Source organism: Apteryx rowi, unplaced genomic scaffold, assembly GCF_003343035.1.
Source record: "Apteryx rowi isolate R43461 unplaced genomic scaffold, aptRow1 scaffold_8, whole genome shotgun sequence".
NCBI lineage: Eukaryota > Metazoa > Chordata > Aves > Apterygiformes > Apterygidae > Apteryx > Apteryx rowi.
In genome coordinates this window covers 4,504,779-4,528,435 of record NW_020451093.1, presented here as the reverse complement: position 1 = coordinate 4,528,435, position 23,657 = coordinate 4,504,779, and the positions used below count along the sequence as shown (strand labels likewise).

The window sequence follows — 23,657 nt, the reverse complement described above, 5'->3', positions numbered from 1 at the left end:
CAGAAGAAAACAGTGCCCTGAGAGAGGTGTCACTGAAAATAACTCTTTTCTTCAGTTAGGAAATAAGACTTAGTTGACCATTTTTAAGATGTGTTTTTTTAAAAACACTAATTAGTGCATATTTACAAGTAACTGGGCCAATTCATTTTGCAAAGATAACAGCTGAAAATAAGAGATAATTGTAACAGATATGCAAAAACAAAACAGTTTGAAAAAGCACTATTTCAGAGCCAGTAAAAACCTGAGCTCATATTAGGCTCCTTTACTCTAAACAAGATCTATTTTTAAAAGTATTTTACAAGTTAAAATGTGTTTCTTCACCCTGTTAGGTTTTTCTCAAGGTAGAGAATGTGAAAAGCTTAGATCTTTCTAATTTCTGTACTGCTGAATAAAATAGAAAGCAGGAGTTTAATTATGTGGAAATAACTAAATGATTTCAACCTACTAAAATTAAAAAGAACAACCTTTTCTCTTTTTTTTTTTTTTTTTTTTTGTTCTTTCTTTTTTTTTTTTTTATTTCCCTAAATGCCTGCCATAAGCTCTGGCTATTTATGAAATAGTTTCTTTCTATCTGTATGCGCCAAGTCGTGCTCATTTTGTAATGAGTGTGTATCCTTACCCCAAATAAGAAAAAATGTAAGATTTATCTGTGTAGACATATATGACCACCTGCAGCTTTGGAAGGCCTTAGTGCTCCGATGGGCACGGTGTAAGAGCCCACAACGGTGCGTGCTGGCTGCTGCCCCTCTCCGTGTTCCTTCTTCGTTCGCGTCAGCAACCTACCCGATCTTCTGTGTCAGACTCTCGTTACCCTTGAACACAGTGATAGACTACTTCCCCGTTCCATCAGCTTCCACGTTTGAATGACATTTACTTAGGCATTTAGGGTGTTACTCACAGGTTTCTGTTGTATTCCCGTTCGTTATTGCTGGCAGTAGTACTGCTCTGAGACGTTTTGACTGACAGGTGACATTGAGCAGTGAAAAAGTATTTTATTAAAAGAGAAAAGCATAAAACATAATGGAATGTTGTGGATGAGAAAGGTCTCTAAATTAATGGTAGTATGGCCTAACTTGCTTGTCTTTCTCTCTGCTTGAGTTTTACATTTCCAAGGGAGATGTGTTAAGGACTATATAGAAGAGGGTGTGTTCCTTTTAAACCTGTTTCATTCCTTTCTGTTAAATTTTCTTCAGTAACATCCACAACAGTTAAGGATGGGCAGTGGTTAATATAGTCATTGCACCAAAAAACATACAGAAGTTCTGCAAACTTCACATTGATTTCATTGACGTCACTGTAAGCTTAGTTTACAAGCTTAAATAACTATACTGAAATTCTTCATCAGCTTCAAATAAGATTTTTTTTTTTCTCAACACTGGRCTCTGCTTGCTGCAGTATATAAGCAGACTTAGAGTATTATATTTTGATGTAAATGACAGCACTGATTTCTCCCTTCACCTAATTATTGCTAGTTAGGACTTGCAGAAGAGAAACAACAATTATTTTTATAGGTGTTTTACATGCAGGTAATTGAGTAGGTTCGTGTAGAACTATCTGCACATGTATAAACTTATCTGCATAAATGTTTTGATACTGAAGATACTACTGTCAATTAAAATGCATGCATTTTTCAGTGGTATAAATAAGTGGGCACAGTAGATAACTGATTTTTAATCCTTACCTGTCTATTATGAACAGGTATGTAATACATAGAAAATGACAGAGATTTCATACTGTGCTGTAAGGTTTCCATAAGATCAGTATTCTTGAAATCCACGATAAATTGCTGTTTCTTTATGTAGAATTCTGTATACATGTTTTGTTCATACTAATGTATATCCTTGAAGTGCTGAAACTCACCTAACTCCCTCCTTCATTCTGACTTCGAAGATTTCAAAATTTCCTCTGTGAGCATGTAAACCTATACTTTTAATTACGTAGTCATTCACTTTTTACAAAACAGATGAACAAGGTTGTCTTAAGTGTCTCAGCACTCTGCTGTTTTAGTAAATGCAAGGAATTAAAATATAACAAAAATGTTTAAGACTTCTACAGAGCAGTAGAAGCAGCAATGTAGCTATTTATGTAGCTCTACATAATACTTGCAACTCTCAGTCATTTGAAACTGTAGCCATCGGTAGTTTTAAAGACTGACCTTGGGCAGCGTCTATGGGAATGATACAAATGAGCAGGTTAATTTTAACAAAGTGTTCCTATTGTTAATTCCTAGAACAGTAAAACATAGCCCTCCCAAAACCGTGCCCAAAGAATTTTTATTTAAAGCTTGTAGTCAGCTTTACAAGCACTTTTTAGAAACACATCTTGCAATGATTAGACAACACACTTGCATGTATTTTTTTTGCAAAATACATATTTTGTTTAGGAGGCCAATTAAGTTGTTCTGAGGAGCACTGTTTTTTATTATAATGCTAATTGCTAGTTAACATATCTGACTCAGAAATGAATACTGTGAGGATTCCTGATAATTACAAGCATTTAATCACAAGCTGTAGCCAAACAGATCATGTTTAAGAGCAAATCAGTTCATCAGACACTTAAACTAGCTATGTACAAGGACAATGAATTACAGCATGCTGATAATGATTAGAAAAGATAACAATACCCATTAGCTTTGAGCATGAACTAAACTGATGGACTGATCTAGAAATGGAATTGGGCTTAATTCTCTCCTTATTTATACCCAGTTTTATATCTCTGTAACAAATATTGACTTCAGTGAAGTTATTCCTCATTTGTATTAGTATAAGTGAGAGAACAATCCGAAAAGCTTTTCCCAGTGACTCGCAATGTAACAGTGTGGAAGGCACTGCTGCAATTTATATATTGATAAAGTGAATATGATGTATTGCACAGAAGCTTTGTGAGCTTTAATTAGTAGTTTATTAGGATAGTTTTCCATTAATTAATAATGGAATGGTCTTGTGTTAATTAACTCCTCCAGATCTCAAGGACATCAGACTTTCTTTGAAGCCAGCAGATAGACTGGGTGTGCCATACTTCCAAAATTACCCTCTTCAGGCCCTTGTTTTTGAGGTGCCTCTATTCTGACTTCAAATAACTAAATCCTTTGTCTGCAGCTTTGTCACATGAAATCTAGAATATTGTTATATGTAAACTTCAGGCAAGATTTAGTTGTTAAAATATGTATTTAAACCAATAGTCAAAAATACATACATATTCAAAAAATGCATACAAAAATATGTCCTGGAAAAAGTCTAATTACTCGAAACAGCAATGTGGCAATATTTTCTGGGGGCAGGAGAGGAGACTGATACCTCCCTGCAAATACTATGAAATTAAAGCTTGTTGAACTCTATGTAGTTAACAAACTTACTTCATAGTGAAATAGTTGAAGAGAAAAATAGAATTTCTTAAAATTCTCTTTCATAGAGGTAGTTTCTGCTAAACTTCTTTATGTCTGTTTGAAACAGTTATTCCCACTAAAATACTGCAGTGGGATGTTAGGGCTGTGCAGTCTCAGTAAGGACACTGTCCTTAGCTATCTCATTAAATTAGTACTTCATATAGTTTCTATTCTTTGCTTTGATTTCAGATTTCAAAATCACTTTATTTTCACTTTTACTTTTCATTGTGTTGCTTTATTTTTCTTCTTTTTTTTAATCATTACATTTTAAAACATTCTTGTTTTCAGAAGAACATCAGTTTTGTGACGTAGGAGAGTTTCTTTGTCGTGATCGCGTGACTTGTGTCTCTCAACACTGGCTATGTGATGGAGAACCTGATTGTCCTGATGATTCAGATGAGTCTTTAGACACATGTAAGTAAAGAAGGTGCCAATTTTATTTTATTTCCCTTGCAACTGTCACATTTATAGCTGCACTCAGTATACAATTGTAAGGATGGATTTTACTTTTTAAAAAATGCTGAACAAATCTTCATATCAAGGGGAATAGGTTACATTCACTGACTAGGTGAGAGACAAAAGAAATGGAAGGTGTTTTGTTTGTGTGCCACTTTGTAATGAACACTGTCACCAGAACACGTGTTCCTTATGCTCAGACTGAGCCAATACATTATCTATAGAGGGCAGAGGCAAAGTCAGGCACAGAAAAAAATGTTCCTTTAAAAAGGAGGGAGGCRGATTGAAATTGAATAGTGCAAAAATGTTTTCAGTAAAAGTAACAAGAGCATGCAAACATCAAAGGAAGAAATGAAAGAAAACGAAAAACTACAAGGAAAAAGAAGCAAAGAAAGGAAAATGAGGAAAAGCTTTAATAAAACATGTTTAATTATAATAGAAGATCTTGTTTTTCTTGTGGTGAAGAGCTTCTGAATAGCAACCTTACAGGCTTTTTTCTTATCAGCCTTGTAGCCTACTGATGAGGTGATATTAAATCTTAATGTTCCCTTGTTTCCTGGGTTCTGAGGAAAGCCAGGGAATTTCCTGGTTCTATCCCCAGGATAATAAGTTAATGTGAGAGAATAACCATACCATGCCTTTTCAAAGCAATACTGATAATCAAGAAGCTAGTAATATGTTTTTTTTCTGCTAAAAGAAGAGAAGATATCATATATCAGACAGTATTTAGGAGTCTGATCTGTAAGGTGAGAGACAGAAGGTTGAGATGTCTGGAAACCATTTCTGGCTGGGCAAACATCATACAAATGATTGCAACCTTCCTGCTCCACAGTTTGCTCTTTGAGATAGATAGGAAAATTGCCTCTGAGACTGTGATGAGGATTCTCTGATTAACTGTTTGTGAAACACTTTAGGATTGTCAAGAAACAAAACATTCTATTTGGAAGCATCGGATACATTTAGAATTTTTAGTACTGCACTGATAGGTGATTACTGTTTTCTCCCAGTGTAATAATTATTTAGAAGCATGGTTCCAGTATCTGCAGTTGAAAGGTTGTTTTTTTTTTCTAATTAATGAATATTGTGATAAAAGCACAAAAGTCACGTGCACAGTTTTTAGTTTGCCTCCTGATATTTAGCACATAGTTCTAGCACATAGTTCCAGATCCAGCAGCTTGCTAGATATCTAGATGTCTGGATAGCTAGCTAGGTAGCTAGATATTCCTCCTGAGAACTTTGCATATCTGATTGCACTGGACTGTATGATCTGTGTTCAGTAATGCCATTTAAAATCATAGCATCTTAAAAACATAAGCTTTGAAGTTCTTGAAGTTTATCGATGGCTTGAAGAAGGAAAGGAGGGGTGGTCAGGAAGCCCATGTTCTTCCCAACTTCAGGTCTTCTTAGAAATAACTCCTCCTTTGCAAATGCTAACAGTTTCCTTACTATCCATTGCTTACATTGTCCTAAGTCAAAGGTAGGTGTTAGATTCATTGCTTTTCTGGCTGTAGAGCAGCTAACTCCTCGTGCACGTTCAGGCTGTGTAGCCCTTTGCTGGCAAGCTGCTGGTTATTCGGGTACCTGGGCAGCATTTGACTGTGCAGGGTGAGATTATAATTGTGACATGACTGATGTCTCACTCTGTCATTTAAGCTTAGGTGAGGCCTCTGCCTAAGAACCAGCACTGGGATGCTGAGTGGAACTTTTTATGTATTTGTTCACAATTATGTTTTGGTATTAATGGTTCTGTGTTTGTTAGCATAATTCACTATCATATGTAGTAGTTCTTGAAATATGTGTATGCTTCATCAAGTAAGCTGTTTCTACACATTAGAGATGACTATAATGTTCCTTATTTTTTCTGCTCATATTTTGCATGATGGCATCTGTGAGAAGTGATTGACTACCTTAAAATATTTTTATGAAATATTTGAAGACTCTGTGGTATTAATGCCAGAGACACAGAACCTTCAGTTTTAGAGCATCGGGTTGTCTGTCTGTTTGTTTATAGATGAATGCAGCTTCTATTTGTCAGCTCTTTGCTGACTTATATAAGATGAGTTATTTGGTGTAGCCTGACAGATATTACTAGATGTTCCTATAGCCATAAACAAATGAAGTTTGATTGATTTTTCTGTGGATTTGTGCCTAGTAAAAGGGTTTTCTGGATTCTAATAATGTGCAAGCATTTCTAATGTTGTGCAATGCATGCAAAGCTTTTCCTGGAAGTGGAAGTTCTTAACTTCTCTCACATGTGGATTTCAAGGTTTCTGAAAAGAGGTAAGTTCTTATGCTGAAGCTTTTCCCACAGTGAGAATATGAAAAGTCTTGGCATACTCTGTAACTCAGCCATCTATTGCAGAAAATTTTTAGGAACTAAATATCTTTGAACTCTCTGCTGGCGGCATTTTGACCAGATTTTCAATAGAGCTCAAAAGTTACCGGGCTATGCAAACACATACAATATGATTGTATCAAATTATATCCTCGAGAATCCCCATGAAATCATACAATCTAGTCCCCTTGCTAGCTTTAGTAAAGAGATCTAGGATGGACAGAAAGGAGAAAAAGGTGGCATTCTTAGTTAAGGTTAAATTCAGTCTCTGTGTCAGCAAAGGTTGGATCAGGGCTTTATGCACCTACAGGTTCTGTTCTCTTTAGCCAGGCCGTTTGATGGAGCTGTCCTGTCATGGCCTGTGCTCTTCTGAGTCTAAAGACAGAGCTTCCATCACCAGTCTGTCACTCTTCTACTTCCCGTCTTCCAGTAAGTGGTCTCACAAATAGCTCTGAAAAAGCAGGAGTGAATTCCTGTAGCACCTACACTTGTGCTCTGTTTTGTTTCTTAGCAGCTGTAATTCTTTCTTCTCTCAGTGGAGTTGCTGCTTTTTATAGTACCAAAGAAACTGGTTCAGTGATTCATAATGAATATTTTAGTGGACAAATTCTGTTGCTTTTCTGTTGGTGAATTGTTCATGAGAAAATTGATTTTTAAAAGTTACATTAATAAAACTCTTGACCAAGTAATTTCTACTCTGTCTTGGGTAGAAAGTCTCTAGGTTTTTCATGAGGCTTTTGCAAATATGTAGGGTTCAAAAATCAGTTTACTTAACCTTAATCGGATGTTACTAGCTTTTTTGGTAGGCTAAATTAAGCTTACTTGAACCTCCGACTAATAAGGTTGAGATCTAAAAGGTATATTTGGAAATCATTCCATTTATTTGTATCAAGGAATTTCTTACATTAACAGCTTCAGGATTTGTCTGGATTGCATGTTCTTTTCTAATCTCAGTTCACAGATTCCTCTCTGTCAAAGTGCATCATGCTAAGGAAAGGTAAAACAGAGGAACAGGAAAATAAATTGCTTTCTGCATCTTCTTTTGGAACCATACACATCTATTGTGTTCATTTTTGCAATGCTTAGTGCAGCAGCAGTTCCAGCAAGGGCTGGTATATTGTCTCTTAGCCATGAAATAGAGGAAGATGTTGTGACACTGCCTGATATTTGCCCTGTGAAGAAAGACTTGAGGTCTGAACTCTTTTCGTATCGTTCTGTGGCATGTTCCAGGCTGCAATGCTTTGCTGCAGCATACATAGTTGTCCATTAGAGCAGCCTCTGATGATAAGTATGACTTGAATGTAATAAATACCTTGTGAGAGGAAAAAACACAGTACAGTATCAGCACTCCTACTCCCACAGCATAAAAGTACTCTGTTATTTTTAGCAGCATGAAAATTCCTAAAATAATTCCCTGCAATTCTGTCTTTCATACTGTCCACAACTGCATGTTCATTGTTATCTGGCAGTGCTGTTCYTGTATTTGAACTTTCTTAAGTGGTATCCAGATAGCCATTTGAGTACAAGTGACTCATTCAGTTTTATTTGTAGCCACATGGTCCTGAATTGAAAGAACCCCAGTTTCCATTAACAAACAGTTAAATTTTGAATGGTCCTTGTCTTTAGAAGTTTGAGTACTAGTAACCTGATCAGAAACATGTTGAAATTAGCTCTGATAATAATCCTTCTCTAGGATGGTGAGAGACTTCCAGCTTAAGCTGAAGTTAAAGGAGCAAAAGAAAGACAGCAACAGGAAATATCTTGTTTACAAGCTTGAGTCTCACTTTGCTAAAATAGCTTCTCCCATTCTCTGGATGTTAATTATGTGAGACTAGTTTCACAAGCTTAAAATTTGTTAATTTGGTACCTAAATTGTAATTCTCTTTCCAGTAAATGATAAGGTAATTGGCTGCTATGTTGCTCCTATGGTATGAAACAACAAAGATCAAATTTCCTAAAGCTCCTAAATCTTTTATGAATAGATCCATTGAAATTCAATGGAAGTCAGGCTCTCAAACCATTCTTAAGTAGCTCTTGAAAATCCCAGGTCAATAAATAAATTTTGCATATATTCAAGATGAGTTGTCCTGAGACTGTTGTAGGTGGATGAAGAAAATGCTGGACCCAAGGGAAAAATGCGTCTTGTGTTTTAACCCTTCAATTTTGCTGTATGCAAAGTCACTATTGAATAAGGAAATCTACACAAAATAGCTGCTTGTACCTATTCTTCAGCAAGATACCAAACCATATTAGTGTCATTAATTTTAACTGATTTGAGGCGATGAATGTATACTCACTTTTCTCTCTGAATTCAGAGCTTTCATATCAGTAGCATAAAACTTAAACAGCTTCTATAGCTCTTGTAGGAAATGAACCAAAATAAAATGACAAATGTCAAGAAATTTTAAGAAACTGCTGCTAGTTTATCTAAAATGAAGTTAAATACTTAATATAACAATGCATTACTGTCACACTTTTGTGTTTGCTGGTGAAGCGAAGTACTTCCGACAGAACAGGATGAGTGTTTTAAAGAAGGATTAATTTTCCTGATAATGGTTCTGCAAATCTGAAAGCAAATGTACTCTTCACTGGGTCTCTCATTGCAATTTCTCCTGGCAAAGCTGCAGTGGTTGGCAACCACCAGTAAAGACAAGACTGTTTGTTATGGCCCATGTTTTTGCCATACTACTTTCTGGCCTATAGCTGCTCAGCTCTACCCTGCTTGATCTCTTTTCAGATGGTTTGCTGTTCTCTGCTCCTTTTCCCCAGGGTGAACATCTGCTTGATTGCTATCTGGGCTTTAGCTCTGTCTGACCTCTGCTTTCTCCTCACTCTGTGATTTGAGAAAACTACCCTATCTGGCCCCTCCAGGAAAGGTCATTCTGCTGGTGTGATATGATTTCCAATGTTCCAATAGTTAACGGAGTATCAGAGCAAACAGTCTGGAAAGGACGAATGTCAATTGTGCTCATATCCTCCAAAGCTTTTGGAAAGGTTATAGAAAAGTACCCCATTGAGACAGATCATGCATTACAGTAATTCTGGAGAAGAGGCATTCAAGTTGTCGCACTGTAATATTTGAGGACCGGTATTGATTAGGCTCCATTGCTTTCCTAAGAGGTTTCATGCTTTGGGAATATTCCTACGTTTCTCTCCACTAATTCTGTTCCTCTTCTGTTTGGGCCACCAGGTCTTTAAGCACAGGTAAGCAGTCATCTTAGGCTGGGGAATAACTGAATTTTTTTGCACTTATCTTGTGTCAAAGCCAACATATAAGCAACAGTGTTGAGGCCCAAGTGAACATTTAGAGGCAATTCCTTTCTATACTTTCCTGAGGATGTTAAACTACATAAGCATGAGACATAAGCATGTTGTCAGATTACTGGAATACATGCGCTATCCTTTGAATATAAAACACATTTTTTGTGTGCGTGAGTGCCTTTGAACACTTGGTGTGAATATTCACGTGACTACGGCCCCTATAAAACCTGATCCTAGTGTTATTTGCAATATATCTATATAGCCTATTTGCAGCAGATATGAACTTGCACTGAACAAAAACCAGGCAAATGTGCTAGCATGACGCTAAACGCCAGCATAGCCCCGAAACTAAGCTGATGGTCCCCCTTCTGGCGGGACCCATTGGCTTATCTGGCTTTTGGGTGGTAGCTTTTCTGCATTCTGCCGTTTATAGTTTGGAAAGAGTGAGCTTATGCCTGCTTGTTGGTTTTTTTTGGTTTGTTTGTTTTTTAATAAAGGCTAGATGTATGTATAAATAATAGCTATGGGAGCTTGAGTGGGATAGCAGAATCTGATCCCCAGGAAGGGGTGTTCAGAAGGACAGATCATGAGGTGCTCGAGCATTACTAGGAATGTTATGGTACACTGAATACCTATTGTATGTATCATATAACCTGTCAGCCAGGTAACACTGCAGGAACTAAAATTTATACTGTACTAAACASAAGGATTTTGCAAGAGCAAGGTGTAAATCTGTCCAACTGATATCAGAAGTACTGAGAGTCTTATTCTGGTGACTTGTCTGACACTGCTGCATTACCTGTGAAGGGTGTAGCAGCAAAGATTTTTCTGCCATCAGTATTCATTCTGTAGTGTGCTGCCATTCCAGTTTTGCAAATAAAAATTATTTTTTCTTAAATGTTCATTTTGAGTGACATGCTACAATCAAGTAAGCATCATAATGTAGCAGGAAAGAGAATGAATGGCTTTTTCTAATTATTTTTGTGATTTGAAAGACTAAAAGCAATCAACAACTCTTTTTAATGGCTTGTTTTTCTATTCCGTATATTCAGTTTTCCGCTGATCTCCAGTCTGACTATTCTTTAACATTGTCCTTTATGTAATGCATATATCCAGTCCCGTTTCAGCCAGAAGTAACTGTCTTAAAGCTTAAAAGCTAGATGAAAACTTTGCACTAGATTTTGATTATGATTATGCAGTTAGTGTAATTATACTTGTAGATATCGAAAAACTGTTTACAGCTTATCAATATAAATTGTTGCATTAACTTTTAATATAGGCTAATATGTTTTCATAAGGTTACCTTATTTGAGGTTTATTAATAATAATTCATGTCTTGCAAATATATAGCAGCACACCTGTGTTGTATTAAAAAAGTTTGACAAAAATAATTTCTTTGTGAAATTCTTCAGGCTCATACCATGAAATGAACTTTAGGTAAGATTCTCCCCTGGGCTCAGGAAAGTGCTAGGATTTTTGTGTCCATTTGAGCACATAAAATGAAGCATGACATTTTCCCTCTTTCCACATAGGGCGAACTTTTCAAAGTGTTTATTTAAAAATTCTTTAGGGKTGTGGCAAAATCATAAGCTGTCTTGTCTGTGTGAAAGATAAGAACTACACAGGGAGCATGATATTGTTACTGTGCAGTGATGGAGCATCCCTAGCAAGAGGTCCAGGTTTGAATAGATATAAATTGTGTGCTTACCAGCTGCATATTTCCTCTGTAATTTCAGTTCTGGAATAAAGTGTGCAACAACAAGACTAGCACTGAAGGATTTAGAGGTCATTGTATCTCTCAGTGACATGTCATTAGAAATATTACCTTTTTTTTTTTTCTTCCCCTATCACTGATTATCTTGTGCATGGTTTTCCAAAAGTAGTTCACAGGGAATTCAATTAAATGATTGCTGACAAAATGAGCCTCTTTTAAGGTCTGTAGAAACATGTAGGTAAAATAAAAGGGCAGGATGGAGCCTTTGAAGGATGGTGCCCACTACCTAAAACTCTGCAACAGCTCATTTATGGATTAATTGCTTGCTAAAATTGCACTTCCTACACAGAAGCAGCTCTAATGGGATATATACTCATAAGACAAGAAAATGAAAAGATTGGTCTTTTGAAAAACCTATAAAAGCAATTCATACTTTGACCATGACTTTGTTTTTGAGTTTTTAACTGAAAGCAATTTTATTTTCATAGCTAAGCTATAAATTACACCCCTCCAAAAAAAGTCTGTGTGGGAGGGGAGAAGAGATGGCAAGGCTGGCCCGGTTTCTCTTCCGTGAGATTGTACTAGCCTTTAAGCCTAACCTAATGGCACTTTTTGCATCCTTGACCTTCTTGTCAGCATTTGGTCACAAACACGATATGTGCTTCAATGGTGACCCCCATCTGGGGATACTCAGTCTGTCGTGTGCAAGTGCTGTCTTCCCTAGTTTCGTGGGAGGAATTTATCTCCTGCACTGTCAACACAGGAGAACACAGTAAGGATCTAAGCAACAGCACTGTGGTTGTAAGAAACTGCACTGAGGAGTCTCTAAAATATGCTGGTGCAAGAAATGTCAGACAGCCTGGAAAAGTAGAGTTATAATTGATAATTGGGCAAGTGATTGGAGAGAAAGACGTGAGATTGCAGTTGTTTTTGTAGAACCCCTTTAGTTTGATTTGAACTTTTTTCTTTCCCACAATATTTTGTCCCTATTTCTTTGTGCCTTTCTTTCAAACTTGACCTGCATTGACCTGCATCACTTAATGACTTCTATTATTTATTTCCTTTCCTCCTCCTCCCTTTTATGTTAATCTCCTTGCAACTCTTCAGCACCTTCTGTACTCAACTTATCATTCCCTTTCCGATTCTGCATTTCCCACTGATTCTTTTTAGCCCTAATCTCCACTGTTGCTTAATACATTACTTTCCTACTTTTCTTTTTTTCCTTTATTAGTTCTGATGAAATTGTCAAAACTACTACAAAACCTACTATTTTTTATCCTTCATKTTCCTCTATTTTTCCTCTATAATCATCCTAACCAGATTCCCTTTCCCCACTCGTATGTCTGATTCTTTTCTCTTCAGTGATGTCCTAATTGTTATTCCTTCATTCTGTGTCTCAATTTTCATCTCTCCCTTAACAGTCCTTTGGTCCTGCTCTCTTGTCACGCTGCTGAGGTTTGATAGTCAGCATCAGGAAAAGAGATTATTTGGGGAAATGGGGAATGCACCTTAAACAGTATAATTCATCCAAATATCAAGATGATTGTGATAGCGTTGATTGTTAGTATGTCATTGCATTCTCTAGCAGAAATAGCTTTGGTGAAAGAGAGGCAGAGAAATTACTGCACCACAGCATCGTCTATTGATTAGACATTGATAAAATTTAAAAACACATTTAGAAAAAAACTAAGTGCACAGCACTATCAAAACCCTTTTTGGCTTTGCTGGTATGAAAAGGTAATTTTTGATAATTCAGGGATTTACAAATTACAGCAATTTTACATATGAAACTTCTAGTTGAAAGACTTTTATCTGAGGTGATGCTACTTCACTGTGGGCCCCAGTTGCACTGAGACTCATTACAAATGTTTATAATTATAATGATGTATCTGGCCCCTAGACCCTGTACTAGGAGAGATGTAGTGTATTTAAATAGAGGGCTGGATAGTATTCTTTATTTGTCACTTAAAAAGTCCTAAAGTGTAATAACCATTTTTCTTCTCAAAATTACTGATGAAAACAACTCTCATTAGCAAGCAGATGGCTTTCTGGAAAAAAAGTAAAATTGCTCTTTTTGAAAAGAGGGCTGTGATTTAAAATAAGAGTTTAGATATCTTATTAGCTATAAAATGCAGAGTAGTTTTAGTCAGCAAAGAGGGCACTTTACTATGGACAGAGAAATAATGCAAGACAAAAACTCTATTCACAAAGTATAATGCGCAGCTATGAAAAAGGACTGCAGCTCACTATAGCTGGTAGCCTGGGATTCAACTGTACTACATTTTAGCCTTCTAATAAGCAGAAAAGGAAATGGTTGAAAAGATTTTATTTCAAAAAGTATCCTTCAGATTTAGTTCTTTATTGTTTACTTACAGATTTACAGATCTAATCTGGAAAGTCCTTACTTGTATCAGCAGTTCTTACTTATGCACCAGTACTTCTGGGTGAAATTTAACTGTGTCAAATAAAGCATTTTAAAGTCTCTGCATTGCTTAATGCCTTCATCTTGCATTATTCAAAGATGCATCAACATCCACGTGCGTCCAGCTTTGTAGGTCTGAGAGCTGTGCCCTCAGAAACCAGTCTTAAATTGTATATTAAACTTATGTGCCCAATGTGAAAATAATTCCCGGTCAGCTCTACTCATGTGAGCAAGTATTTATAGGATTGGACCCATGTTTGTGTATATATTTCTTTACTGAGAATACCAAATTCTTTTTTATCATCTGACATTTACAACCTCATCAAAAGCACAGCTTCTTAGAAGTTATAGCTGTTAATGATGTATTTGCAGTAAGGTGAGTTATTCCAAAGGAAAGTAAAATGTGGCAAATTTACTTTTCATTACTTAAGTGATGAACCAAAGTTTAGGGAAAGAATTCACTTTGGATTTTTTCCATTTTCTAAAAAAAAATTTACTCCCTGTGTTTCTCCTCTTTGCTTCCTTTCTCAAAAATTTTTAAGATAATGGAGTGGTTAGAACATTTTTACTTGTTGGTCTCTTCACTTAAACATGCATAAGGTTTTTGGAGATCCGGGTTCAACTCCTCCCCCTTCTTTTACATCTCAGAAGTGGCCTATAAATCCCTTCTGCGAACACTGTTTCTGCCTTATCAAAAACTGACTCCCTGTTGGAAGGAACTGAGCCTCGGATGCTCGGCACCCCCTTCCAGCCCAGGCAGTCCTAGGCCGTGGGGCCGTTATCTGGGTGACTGGGTCAGYAGTGTGGTTTGCAAGGTGGAACGGTTTCAGGGGAGTGTTTGCATCTTGGGAGAGAAAGACCCATTTCAGATGCTTCTACAGCTGGGATATATCAGTATGCTAAAGCTACAAAGAACATCTCTTGCTGCCTTTACGCTCAGGCTGTAGAGAATATTGAGATGGGGCTTTCTAACTCATACGGACTTGTGCTGCTCTACTTTTGTGCMTGATATTTGATAGTTTAGCTAAGTTTTGAACTACTGCCTAAATTTGTCTAGGGTAGATCTCCAACATGCTGCTGTCTTCTTTGGTTTTCTAGCTTCTTGTTGCAAGAGGTAATTTAGTTTCAAGTATGCTCCATTACCCAAAGCCAATTATAACTTCAAATACAAAAAATAGGCTTAGGTAATACTGTATACTGTACTATTGTACTATTAAGTGAGAAGTTACATAATATTATCCCTGTTTAGTGTAATAATAAAATAAAGATACATTACCGTATTCAAATCTCTTTTCTGACTTGTATTTTCAGTAAAATAAATAGCATGTGTTATTGTCTTGCTTTCCAAGGAGTTCTCCTCCAAACTTGTCACCCCCTTAGATCCGGAGGGTTGGTGCTGCCATTGCACTGCTTTCAGTCACTGGGAATTCGCATAGAGGAGAACATTTGGTGAGCTGGAACCACAGGGGCAGCTTGCGCTTTGTCCAGCATGTAAAATTAATAATGGAACCTACTCAGTCGTTGGATTTTCCATAATAGCAAATGCTTTGTTTCATTGGTTTGTAATTCCCCATTTAAAATGAGACAATTCAGTTTAATAACAGACTTACTTTCACAGTTGAGTTTTTTTCTCAGTAATGCTGTTGTGAGTTCTCTGTCCAGACTGCAGAGCCATCTTCTCTGTCCTCAAGTTTCCCAAAGTAGGATTTTTTGCTTTTTATTTATTTCTATGACCTGCATGCAGTTTTAAGTGATCTGAAGGTCGACAGTTTTACTCATTAGGCCCCTGTAAAGCCAAATCTCATTTCACTTTGGCTGCACTGGCGATATCTCTGAGGTCAGCCGGGTCAAGGCGGCAGTTGCTGCAAGTAACTATATGATTTCTTTCCTGCTGACAGTCCCGGGGATTTGAATACATCTGATGAATAAGGTCAGCTGAACTGAACTATTTTTGTATTTACAAAATGATTTAATTTGCCTTGTTCTTATCTTCCTTTGCATTGGCTTTGGCCTGGCCTTATACCGTAGTCACTCACTTCTTGATATGTAACGGGTTTCATGCATATCCTGATTATGTGACTTCATAGCAAGAGGAGGAAATTACAAGATGATCATTAAAGTGTGAAATTAAATTCTTAAAGATGAAACATCTAAAATAGCTAAAACATTACCCTAAAAACAAACAGTGCAATTGATCCTACTTAATTACATGCTTAATAATTTTATACTAATGTAAAGCACATTGGCTATGTACTAATCCATTTCATATTCACTGCCACCACAGATTTCCTCTTTCTTACTTGCTTTACAACTCATCATTGCCATGCACATAAAACTAGTATTCTTAGAATTTTTATAGTATTATTTCCATATAAAATGAGGAAAAGTCTAATATATGAATACTAAACAGCTCATTAACGTAGTTTGTAATATATCTATTCATGATAAAAACAGCTGAGAAATGCTGATATAAAATAGTACTTAGTCCCAGAGTATATCTAAGATTAGAAGAATCATGCCTTGGATAATAAATACTTCAGGGGAAACAGGAAGCCTTAAATACAAATAAAATCAAATAAAATGCTTTGTATGCTTAATTAAACACACTGACAGATGTAATTATTTCAGTTAAATAATTAATATATTACCACTACTGGCAAACAGAATTTTTTTTGTGTTTAAAAAATAACCTGAAGATTATGGGAAAGGTTTTCATTTTAGGAGACAAAAGACTGCCTTTAAAAGACATTAAGGACCCTTTTTGGATCTGCAGCTAGCGTGAAGATTGTTAATGACTGCATAACACAGCAAGCGGAATGCATGGAAGAAGAACCTAATTTACTATGTCAAGAACTCTGATTTTTAGATTTGCTCTTGATGGGCAAGCCACTGTTTCCAGCCTAAGACATAGGACTGGCTTTGAAACAGTTTAGCTGGTGAATGGTTTCTTCCCTACCCACGTGCATTAAGGTTTGGTCCTTGAAGTCGTTGTCTCTGGCATCTTGCTTGTGCTTTCTGCGTCCAGGCTCCAGGAACAAGTTGTTGTGAGTTATCTGTCCAAGACCGTCCATAGGATGCGTGTGAGTGAAAGATTCTGCGTTCACTGTGAATATTTGTTAGAGGTTGGAGCTGAAACTTTGGAAAGATGTACTGCAAAATGAAACGATGTATTTTGGGTTTAAGTTATTGGCAGTTTATACTTTGATGTAGATTTAGCTATATCAAATTATATGTAAGAGCATATGTTTTTTGCCTTTCTGCATGATTTTGTACCTCTAAGAGAGTAGCTGTGCTACTGTTTAGTTGCACTAGTGACTTACCAGTTAAGTTTCGTATTCAGCTCCAGGATACTAGCCTATGAAGAAACAATACTGACAGTTTTATAAGGGTCATGTTTGGTCCTTAACCTCTGCTCAGATACCATATTAAATAAAACATCATTTAAATCAAAATRCAACTTAACTTTTGGTCATCTGAAATGTCATTACAAATAATCGGTGAGATATTTATTTACTACAAATTTTTCTGGTATTATTGACAGTAAAATAGTAAGCAATACACTTTCTAGACTTCCGCATACTGAAGTATTTCCCCAAGGTGGAAGACTCCCACTGATTTTCTTGGATGAGTCAGAATTTCTTCTGCAGTTTTCAGCTTGGTTTATCAGGGACAAGTCAGGAAAAAGGGGCAAACACGCTAGACAGAGCGTAGCCTTTGTGCTGACGCCCAAAGCACATAGCCCTCGTGCGGGGCTAGGACGTAGAACTGCCCTCCAGGCATCCCTCGTGCTGTCCATGAGCAGTGTCCGCTGCTAAAAGTAGCCATTTCATAGCACTATTCTTTAGTCTGTCACAGAAAAGGATGCTGGGAGAAGAAAATCTGCTAATTTACTGTTACTGTGTAGTATGGTGATATTTGCATTGAGTGTATACGTGGACTTAAACATTTTAGTGAATGTTCTTGTGTATTTCCCTAAAAATATTGGAAAAATGTGAAACAGATGAATGTTTCTTACTAAGCTATGACAAGGTTAACTCTGACTAAGATGAGCTTTTTTCTTCTTTTTTTTCTTTGCTGATGATGGGTTGAAATGACGCATGTAATGTTCCTTGACCTCYGAGGCCTGGTCTCTTTGTTTTTTGGCTTGCTGCTGTCAGGAACAGCACCCAGAGAGATGAGAGCACACAGTAGTTCATACAGCCGACATCTATAATGCAGGCGCAGTTTAGCAATGTAGGTAACGCAGCTAATGCTGATGGCAGTGGTCTTCTGCAGCTGTCCATTTAAAAGCCTGAAAAGGCTGAGCAGGAAGAATAGCTGAGGAAGAGCTCCTGGCCTCCTGAGGGAAGCTGTAGATGGAAGAGCAACAGGATCTAATCAGTTCCCGAGTCTTCCAGCAAACTACCCAGGTCAATGAAAACCATACCACCTTTACACTTCAACCCGGATTGCTAACTGCCGCCACGCAGTGAGCYATGTGCTCTCACGCTCATGATTCATCTGCCCCTGCCTGATCTGCAGATGCTTCGTTCAGAGAGTATTAAATGTTCGTCTGTACTTTTGCTGTACTGCAGTGGCTTTGTGCTGTGGTCCCATCAGCAGGGTATAATGTTTTTAAAGAAACGTGGTTCTCAAAGTAAGTGTGATACTTTGTAGCTGTTCCAGCTGGGAATGATGCTCTGTGGATCCTCTGTGGTCACGCTGCCTGGAAAGGCGGCAAAAATTACACTGATCCAGACAGCCCAGTTGCTTTTCTCTGGTGCAGCATACAACCATAAATGATGGTATGTTCTGTTTTTCCATGTTTTAGCTGCATTTGTTGCTATGTTAGCTAAAGCAGGCTCACAATTTTGAATGTACAGAAAATAGTACAAGATTCTTTTAATGGCATTTTCTTTTCTCAATCTGATTTTGGTGTGACAATGAAAAGAAAGCTGAAAAATTGCATACACGGTCAAGGGGAATGCTAGTTTTCCTGTGAAGAGACAGGTGCTAAGACATGTATAAAATTGCCCCTGAGAAGTCAATTCAATAGAAGAAGCTCATACCCACAATTTCCACAAACTTGTGTTTTTAACTCAGGTTTGGACTCTTTGAATATATGACCCATTTTGGAAGGGGCTGATAACTTCTGAAAGATGATAAATATCCTAATCATCCCTTTTGCAGGGCACAAGAACAGCAAGAGTTTATTTAAAAAAGAAAAAAGTGTTTGGAAAGTTGATGGTGATAAGTAACTCAAAGCAGAAGGGAATGTGGTATTTAAGATACTTCTCGATGGCTTTTTCTGCTGGGGAGCTTTGTTTTATGGTTGAGCTTTGTTTTATTTTCCTGGCTGTGCAGAGGCACACTGCATCAGGCATGTTTTTATTTATGTTTGAATTTAAGGTCTGTTTCTACTATGAGCAGTGCAAAAGAACCTTGTCATAAATAAGGGGTGGTGGTGGTGGTGGTGGTGGTGTTGTTATCAAGTGTTTTGCTATAATGTCAAGCTATAATGATCCTACTTTTTTTTTAATTGTACGTGACATTTAAGGAGCTACATACATTATGAATGTACAGGTCCTGTTCAAGCCTGAAAGCAGCGTAGCTGATGCTGTGCAGTGCTGTGCTGGAATTGAATAACATCTCTCAGCAAGCAGGTCTTATTAGCTTGGGTAAAGCTATACATGAACCATCTGCAGTAGTGCTGAACCTAACCTGATCTTACTGCAGTACAGTGCTGTGTGCGGACTTCTGAAGGCTGAGATCAGAGGACTTGCCCAGGGTAGATACTGTTTCAGGGCGCAGGGTAGGCAAGACTCCTCAGGCACAGGCTTATTACTAGAAAAATTTAATGATACTGGGATAGTCTCTGAAGGGATTTTGTCTTGTACCAAATATGTGCATACAGCTGATAGTAAGATCCTTTTTTTAGCAGCTGAAATTGCCAGAATAAAAATAAATGCAAAATCTTAACCATTATCAGCATAGAAACATGCTAAGTACCAAAGCTAATTTCTGCCACCATGTAATGGGCTTGGTAAATGTATTACTCTGTGTGCCCACTTTACTGTCATTTATTTATAATGACAAATTCATTTTAGCAAGATGTTTTTAGCTTGTTAAAATTGCATTAGTTAGTCTGCAGCCAGCAGTACTATTTGGACAGTGATCCATGCCTGCCCCAGTGAACTGCTCGGGAGGCAGTGATCTTGGTGTAGGCCTCTGTGCATGCTTGTGCTGAGCTTGATAAGATGTCTTATTCTAGTAGAAGGCACAGCTATATTAAGTACTGAGTTTGGCAATAAAAACAAATGCAGCATGGCATGGAAATACATTAACATCCCTTGGTTCACGGTAGCATCATGTTTTCAGTGAAACAAACAAAGGCGATATAATAAACTGAGCTGGCGTCAGCCCAGTTAGTCTAGGAGACCTGTAATGGCTTTCACAGGGCTCAAGGTTGGGTCCTATGCATCATTAATACTCTTTTAAAGGCGAGCAGCATCTTTATTGTTGAAATAAGGAGTGAAAAAAATAAAAATAAGAAACCCTCGAAGGCTATACAGAATCTTACACTAGTGTATTGCTGAGAAACACTTAAAATAAAAACGTGAAAACCAGTGTAGATGTTTTTTTCTGGTAGCTGGCGGAAACTTCTCTGGCTGTCTGCACCGTGAGTGTRCGTTGGGAAGGCGGATGGCCAAAGCACAGCCATTCGCCAGTGCTGCTTGTGGTGCTTGCAGGGTTGTCGCTACCCGTTATAAATTATTTATTATTCACACATTACTTACTTAAAACTACATACTCTCTTATGTGTCTTCTTTGTTCAGTGCTGAAGTCCTGAATGGTCGGCATGGCGTACTAAGAAATTTTGTGTAACAGCAGTTCCACCTGTCTAAAACCTCTCAAAATAAGAGTTCTCTATCTTGTATTTTGCCAGATGAACATAATGGTGCATATATTCATCAGGACAAGGGCCTTGTGCAAGCTAGCAATTTCACATTAATCTGTGTGGCACCCTGCACTGTCACCCGAATAGCAGATTTCATCCCCATCAGCAGCTCCAGCAATCGCTGTTTGCTTTTTAACTGATATTGGAAGAGACTTACTATGTGTGCAGAGAGTGCTTCCAGTTCGGCTTTCATGATTCCTTTGTCTGCAGAGCTCCGTGGCAATGATCGGATACTTCTGAGGTTCGGTTTGCAAACCCTATACTGGTACTGGTCAGGTCTTTTGGTCTTTGTTCTCTGTGTTTTGTTTCTTCGGAGGGGCTTTCGCAAGGCTATTTTGGCAGTGGTGGTATGTGGCTGATTGTGAATTGCCGCTAATTCTGGCATCTTGTAAATATCAAAACAACACATTTTGTTTTTACATTAATATGCTAAGGTCAGAGTCGCTTTTCTGTTTGAATAGATAAGCATTTCATCTTTGTTAATATCTACAACTTACAAGCTGCAGTTTGAAAAAGGAATTTTTAATACTTACATGTTGATGTTCCAGCCTAGCCCTCTCTGAGGAAAGCTGCTAAATACAAATTGTAAAATTCCTGTATAACATTCTGGTTCCTGCCAACTCATTTTGATGGCTGCGTAGGAGGTATGCGTCCTGGTTTTTGACTGTAATATTGGAACAGGATTGGTCAGTGCTTTAGCTTTGAGCTTATTCTCATCTCAGGTTTGTTCCTTCTGTTAATTAAATCCATTCCGTTCCCAAACTGTTTATTGAGATTGGAGCTGGATTTCCCTTGCATGTTTCTGAACAGGAGTTTTTTCATATTGCTGATTCAGTTGATATTTTTCCTCCAGTGACATTGTATCTTACTCCATTTATGTGCTCATCTATTTAGAGCTCATACTTCCTCGGGACGTACAAGAACACTAATCTAAGTTCTCGGTTTTATCTCTTTACTTTGGTATTCTTGCAGTTTGTCCAGTATAAATATCGTTGTTGCTTGGGCACTAATGTACAATTTAAAAACAATAAATACCACATTTGCTGAAGGCTAATAGTCTATTCATTTTGTGCTGTAATGTTGCCTGCTAATTCTGTGAAGAATCCATCTTCTGAGGAAGTGATGCTGTGATCTTTGCTGTGTCATACAAACTCTTGCAAAGTTATTATTATATTAGTCTGGCATGCTTTAACTGGTTTATCAAGGCTCACTCTCGTCCATGTTTCTACTTTCTTTTTGTACCCTCTGAGAAAGGAGAAATAAGACTTCCTGTTTAAGTGGAATGAAGTGGTCCTTGAGTTTCGTAGTTAGTTTTTTCCAGCAAGAGTCAAATGGAAACTTTTTGCTGTTTAAACAGAATTTTTAGCCTATATTTTGAGGGAGAGTATACCCTGTCATGCGGTCTATTTCAACCACTCCATTAAAAAAAAATTTACATCTAGTTACAAATGTTCTTCTGTAATGACTCAGAGTTTAGGAGTTGGAGAGAGGTCAGTTAGGTGAAGCCTTAAAAATTAGACTAGTACAGTGCAATATTAGCTTTGCCATAAAATAGCAATCAGCTTTCCGCATTCCTATCAGAGACTTTCAGATATACAGAGTCTAACATGCTAAGGCCCAATCTCTAATACGGGTTTTCAGCTTCAGTCTTTGAAGTGTGTTGTAACATGAAGAGAAAATAAGAAATGTGCTTGGTTTTAAAATGCAAAGTGACATGTAAAGAATGTGGATAAAATGGAAATTTTTAGGAGAAAGGATACATTTTATTATTTCCAGGATTACCTCTGTTAACTAGGGAGGCAAACGGTTTCTGTTCAATTGTTTGGGGGGGGTTTTAACAGTATTTTGAAGTAAAGAATATAACCAATTCTGTGATGAGTAGTGATATAATCATTTTATCAGCCTATCAGCACTTGGTACATATCTATTGGAGATGATCTAGATATATGAAAAGGATCTCGTATTAAAAAACAGCTATATGGCCTCTGTAGAGTTCAGTCTATTAATAGATGCCATAAATATCATGTGAGAAATGTAGCCGAAAGATAAAGAATTTTAACCTTTTTTAAGGTGATAATTAAGATGAAAATTGCTTCACAAAAAAAGTGTTGTCTGTAGTGTTAGATTATTCTGAAGACGGTTCGTACAGAGGTATTACAAATTAAGTCCGTGGTGAATGTTGAGGGAGAGAGAAAGAAGAGATGCTTTGGAGACTGCTTTTGCCTCCTTCTAGCAGAGAGCGAGAAGAAGAAAGCCTGCGGAGGGAGACACCTGGGCGACGGCACTCTCTGCGGGAGCGAGAGGGACTGAGCTACCAGCGAGGTTAAATGAGTTTCTGAGCCTGAATCAGCAGAGCAATGTGTTTGGGAACGGCGTATCTCTCGGTGGCGAGTTATTTTGCAGGTCAGTCTGACAGTCACCCTGAACAAATTCAGTATTTGGGGACTTTAAACAGGGCAGTCCGTGACTGTCCATACCCACAGGCTGAGTCAGCAGCATAACTGTCAGGAGAGCACTGAAGCTTAGGGGCCAAGATGGGAAAAAAGGGCAGCAGTGAAAACTTGCAGTTGGCTGGAAAAGTGGGGTCTGTTTCATTCCTTTTATCAGGTCCTTGTACCTCTGATGTGCTCCTGGGCTGTAGCTGCAAGCAGCGCTACTCTTTTTTTCCTGAAAAGTTAAAGCAGCAAAATGGTTTGCCAGTCCATTTTTTCAGTAAGTGTTTTTATTCCATGCTTCAAATTAAAGAATTCTAATAACACTTAGCTTAGTAAGACGGCCTACTCTTTTACATTTTTTAATTATTATTTTTTCATACAGTACTTTAGTTTGGTCCTGTACGTTTACAGCACTAAGTATATCGAATCTCAGAAATAGTGGGCAGAAATAGAGCCTATGGTGACTTCATAATTAGCAGGTATCTTTTCTATCTGTATTTGTTTACAGGTTTACATAAATGTGTTGGTTTTTTCCCTCTGTTTTTTAAATCTTTGTTGATTCTGGATCAGCTTAGTTTGTTGGATGATGGCTTTGCAACATTTGCCAAGTTTCTCTCATGATGATGACAGAATGATATGATAATTAAACTATTGATCTTATTAGAAATTCAGTCACAATTTAGTGAATTTTATTCACTAATATTCCAGTCAA

General features: G+C 37.4%; 1 protein-coding gene across 1 annotated transcript in view; it reads left to right on the top strand.

The window, feature by feature from the left end:
* Nucleotides 1–3,479: 3,479 nt before the first annotated feature.
* Nucleotides 3,480–23,657, top strand: part of LRP1B (LDL receptor related protein 1B) — a 572,531-nt gene continuing 552,353 nt past the window's right edge. Inside the window, exons 1-2 of the mRNA XM_026088976.1 lie at nt 3,480–3,501; nt 3,674–3,799. Of these exons, the coding sequence (XP_025944761.1) occupies nt 3,480–3,501; nt 3,674–3,799 (148 nt within the window). The remainder of the gene's footprint in view (nt 3,502–3,673; nt 3,800–23,657) is intronic.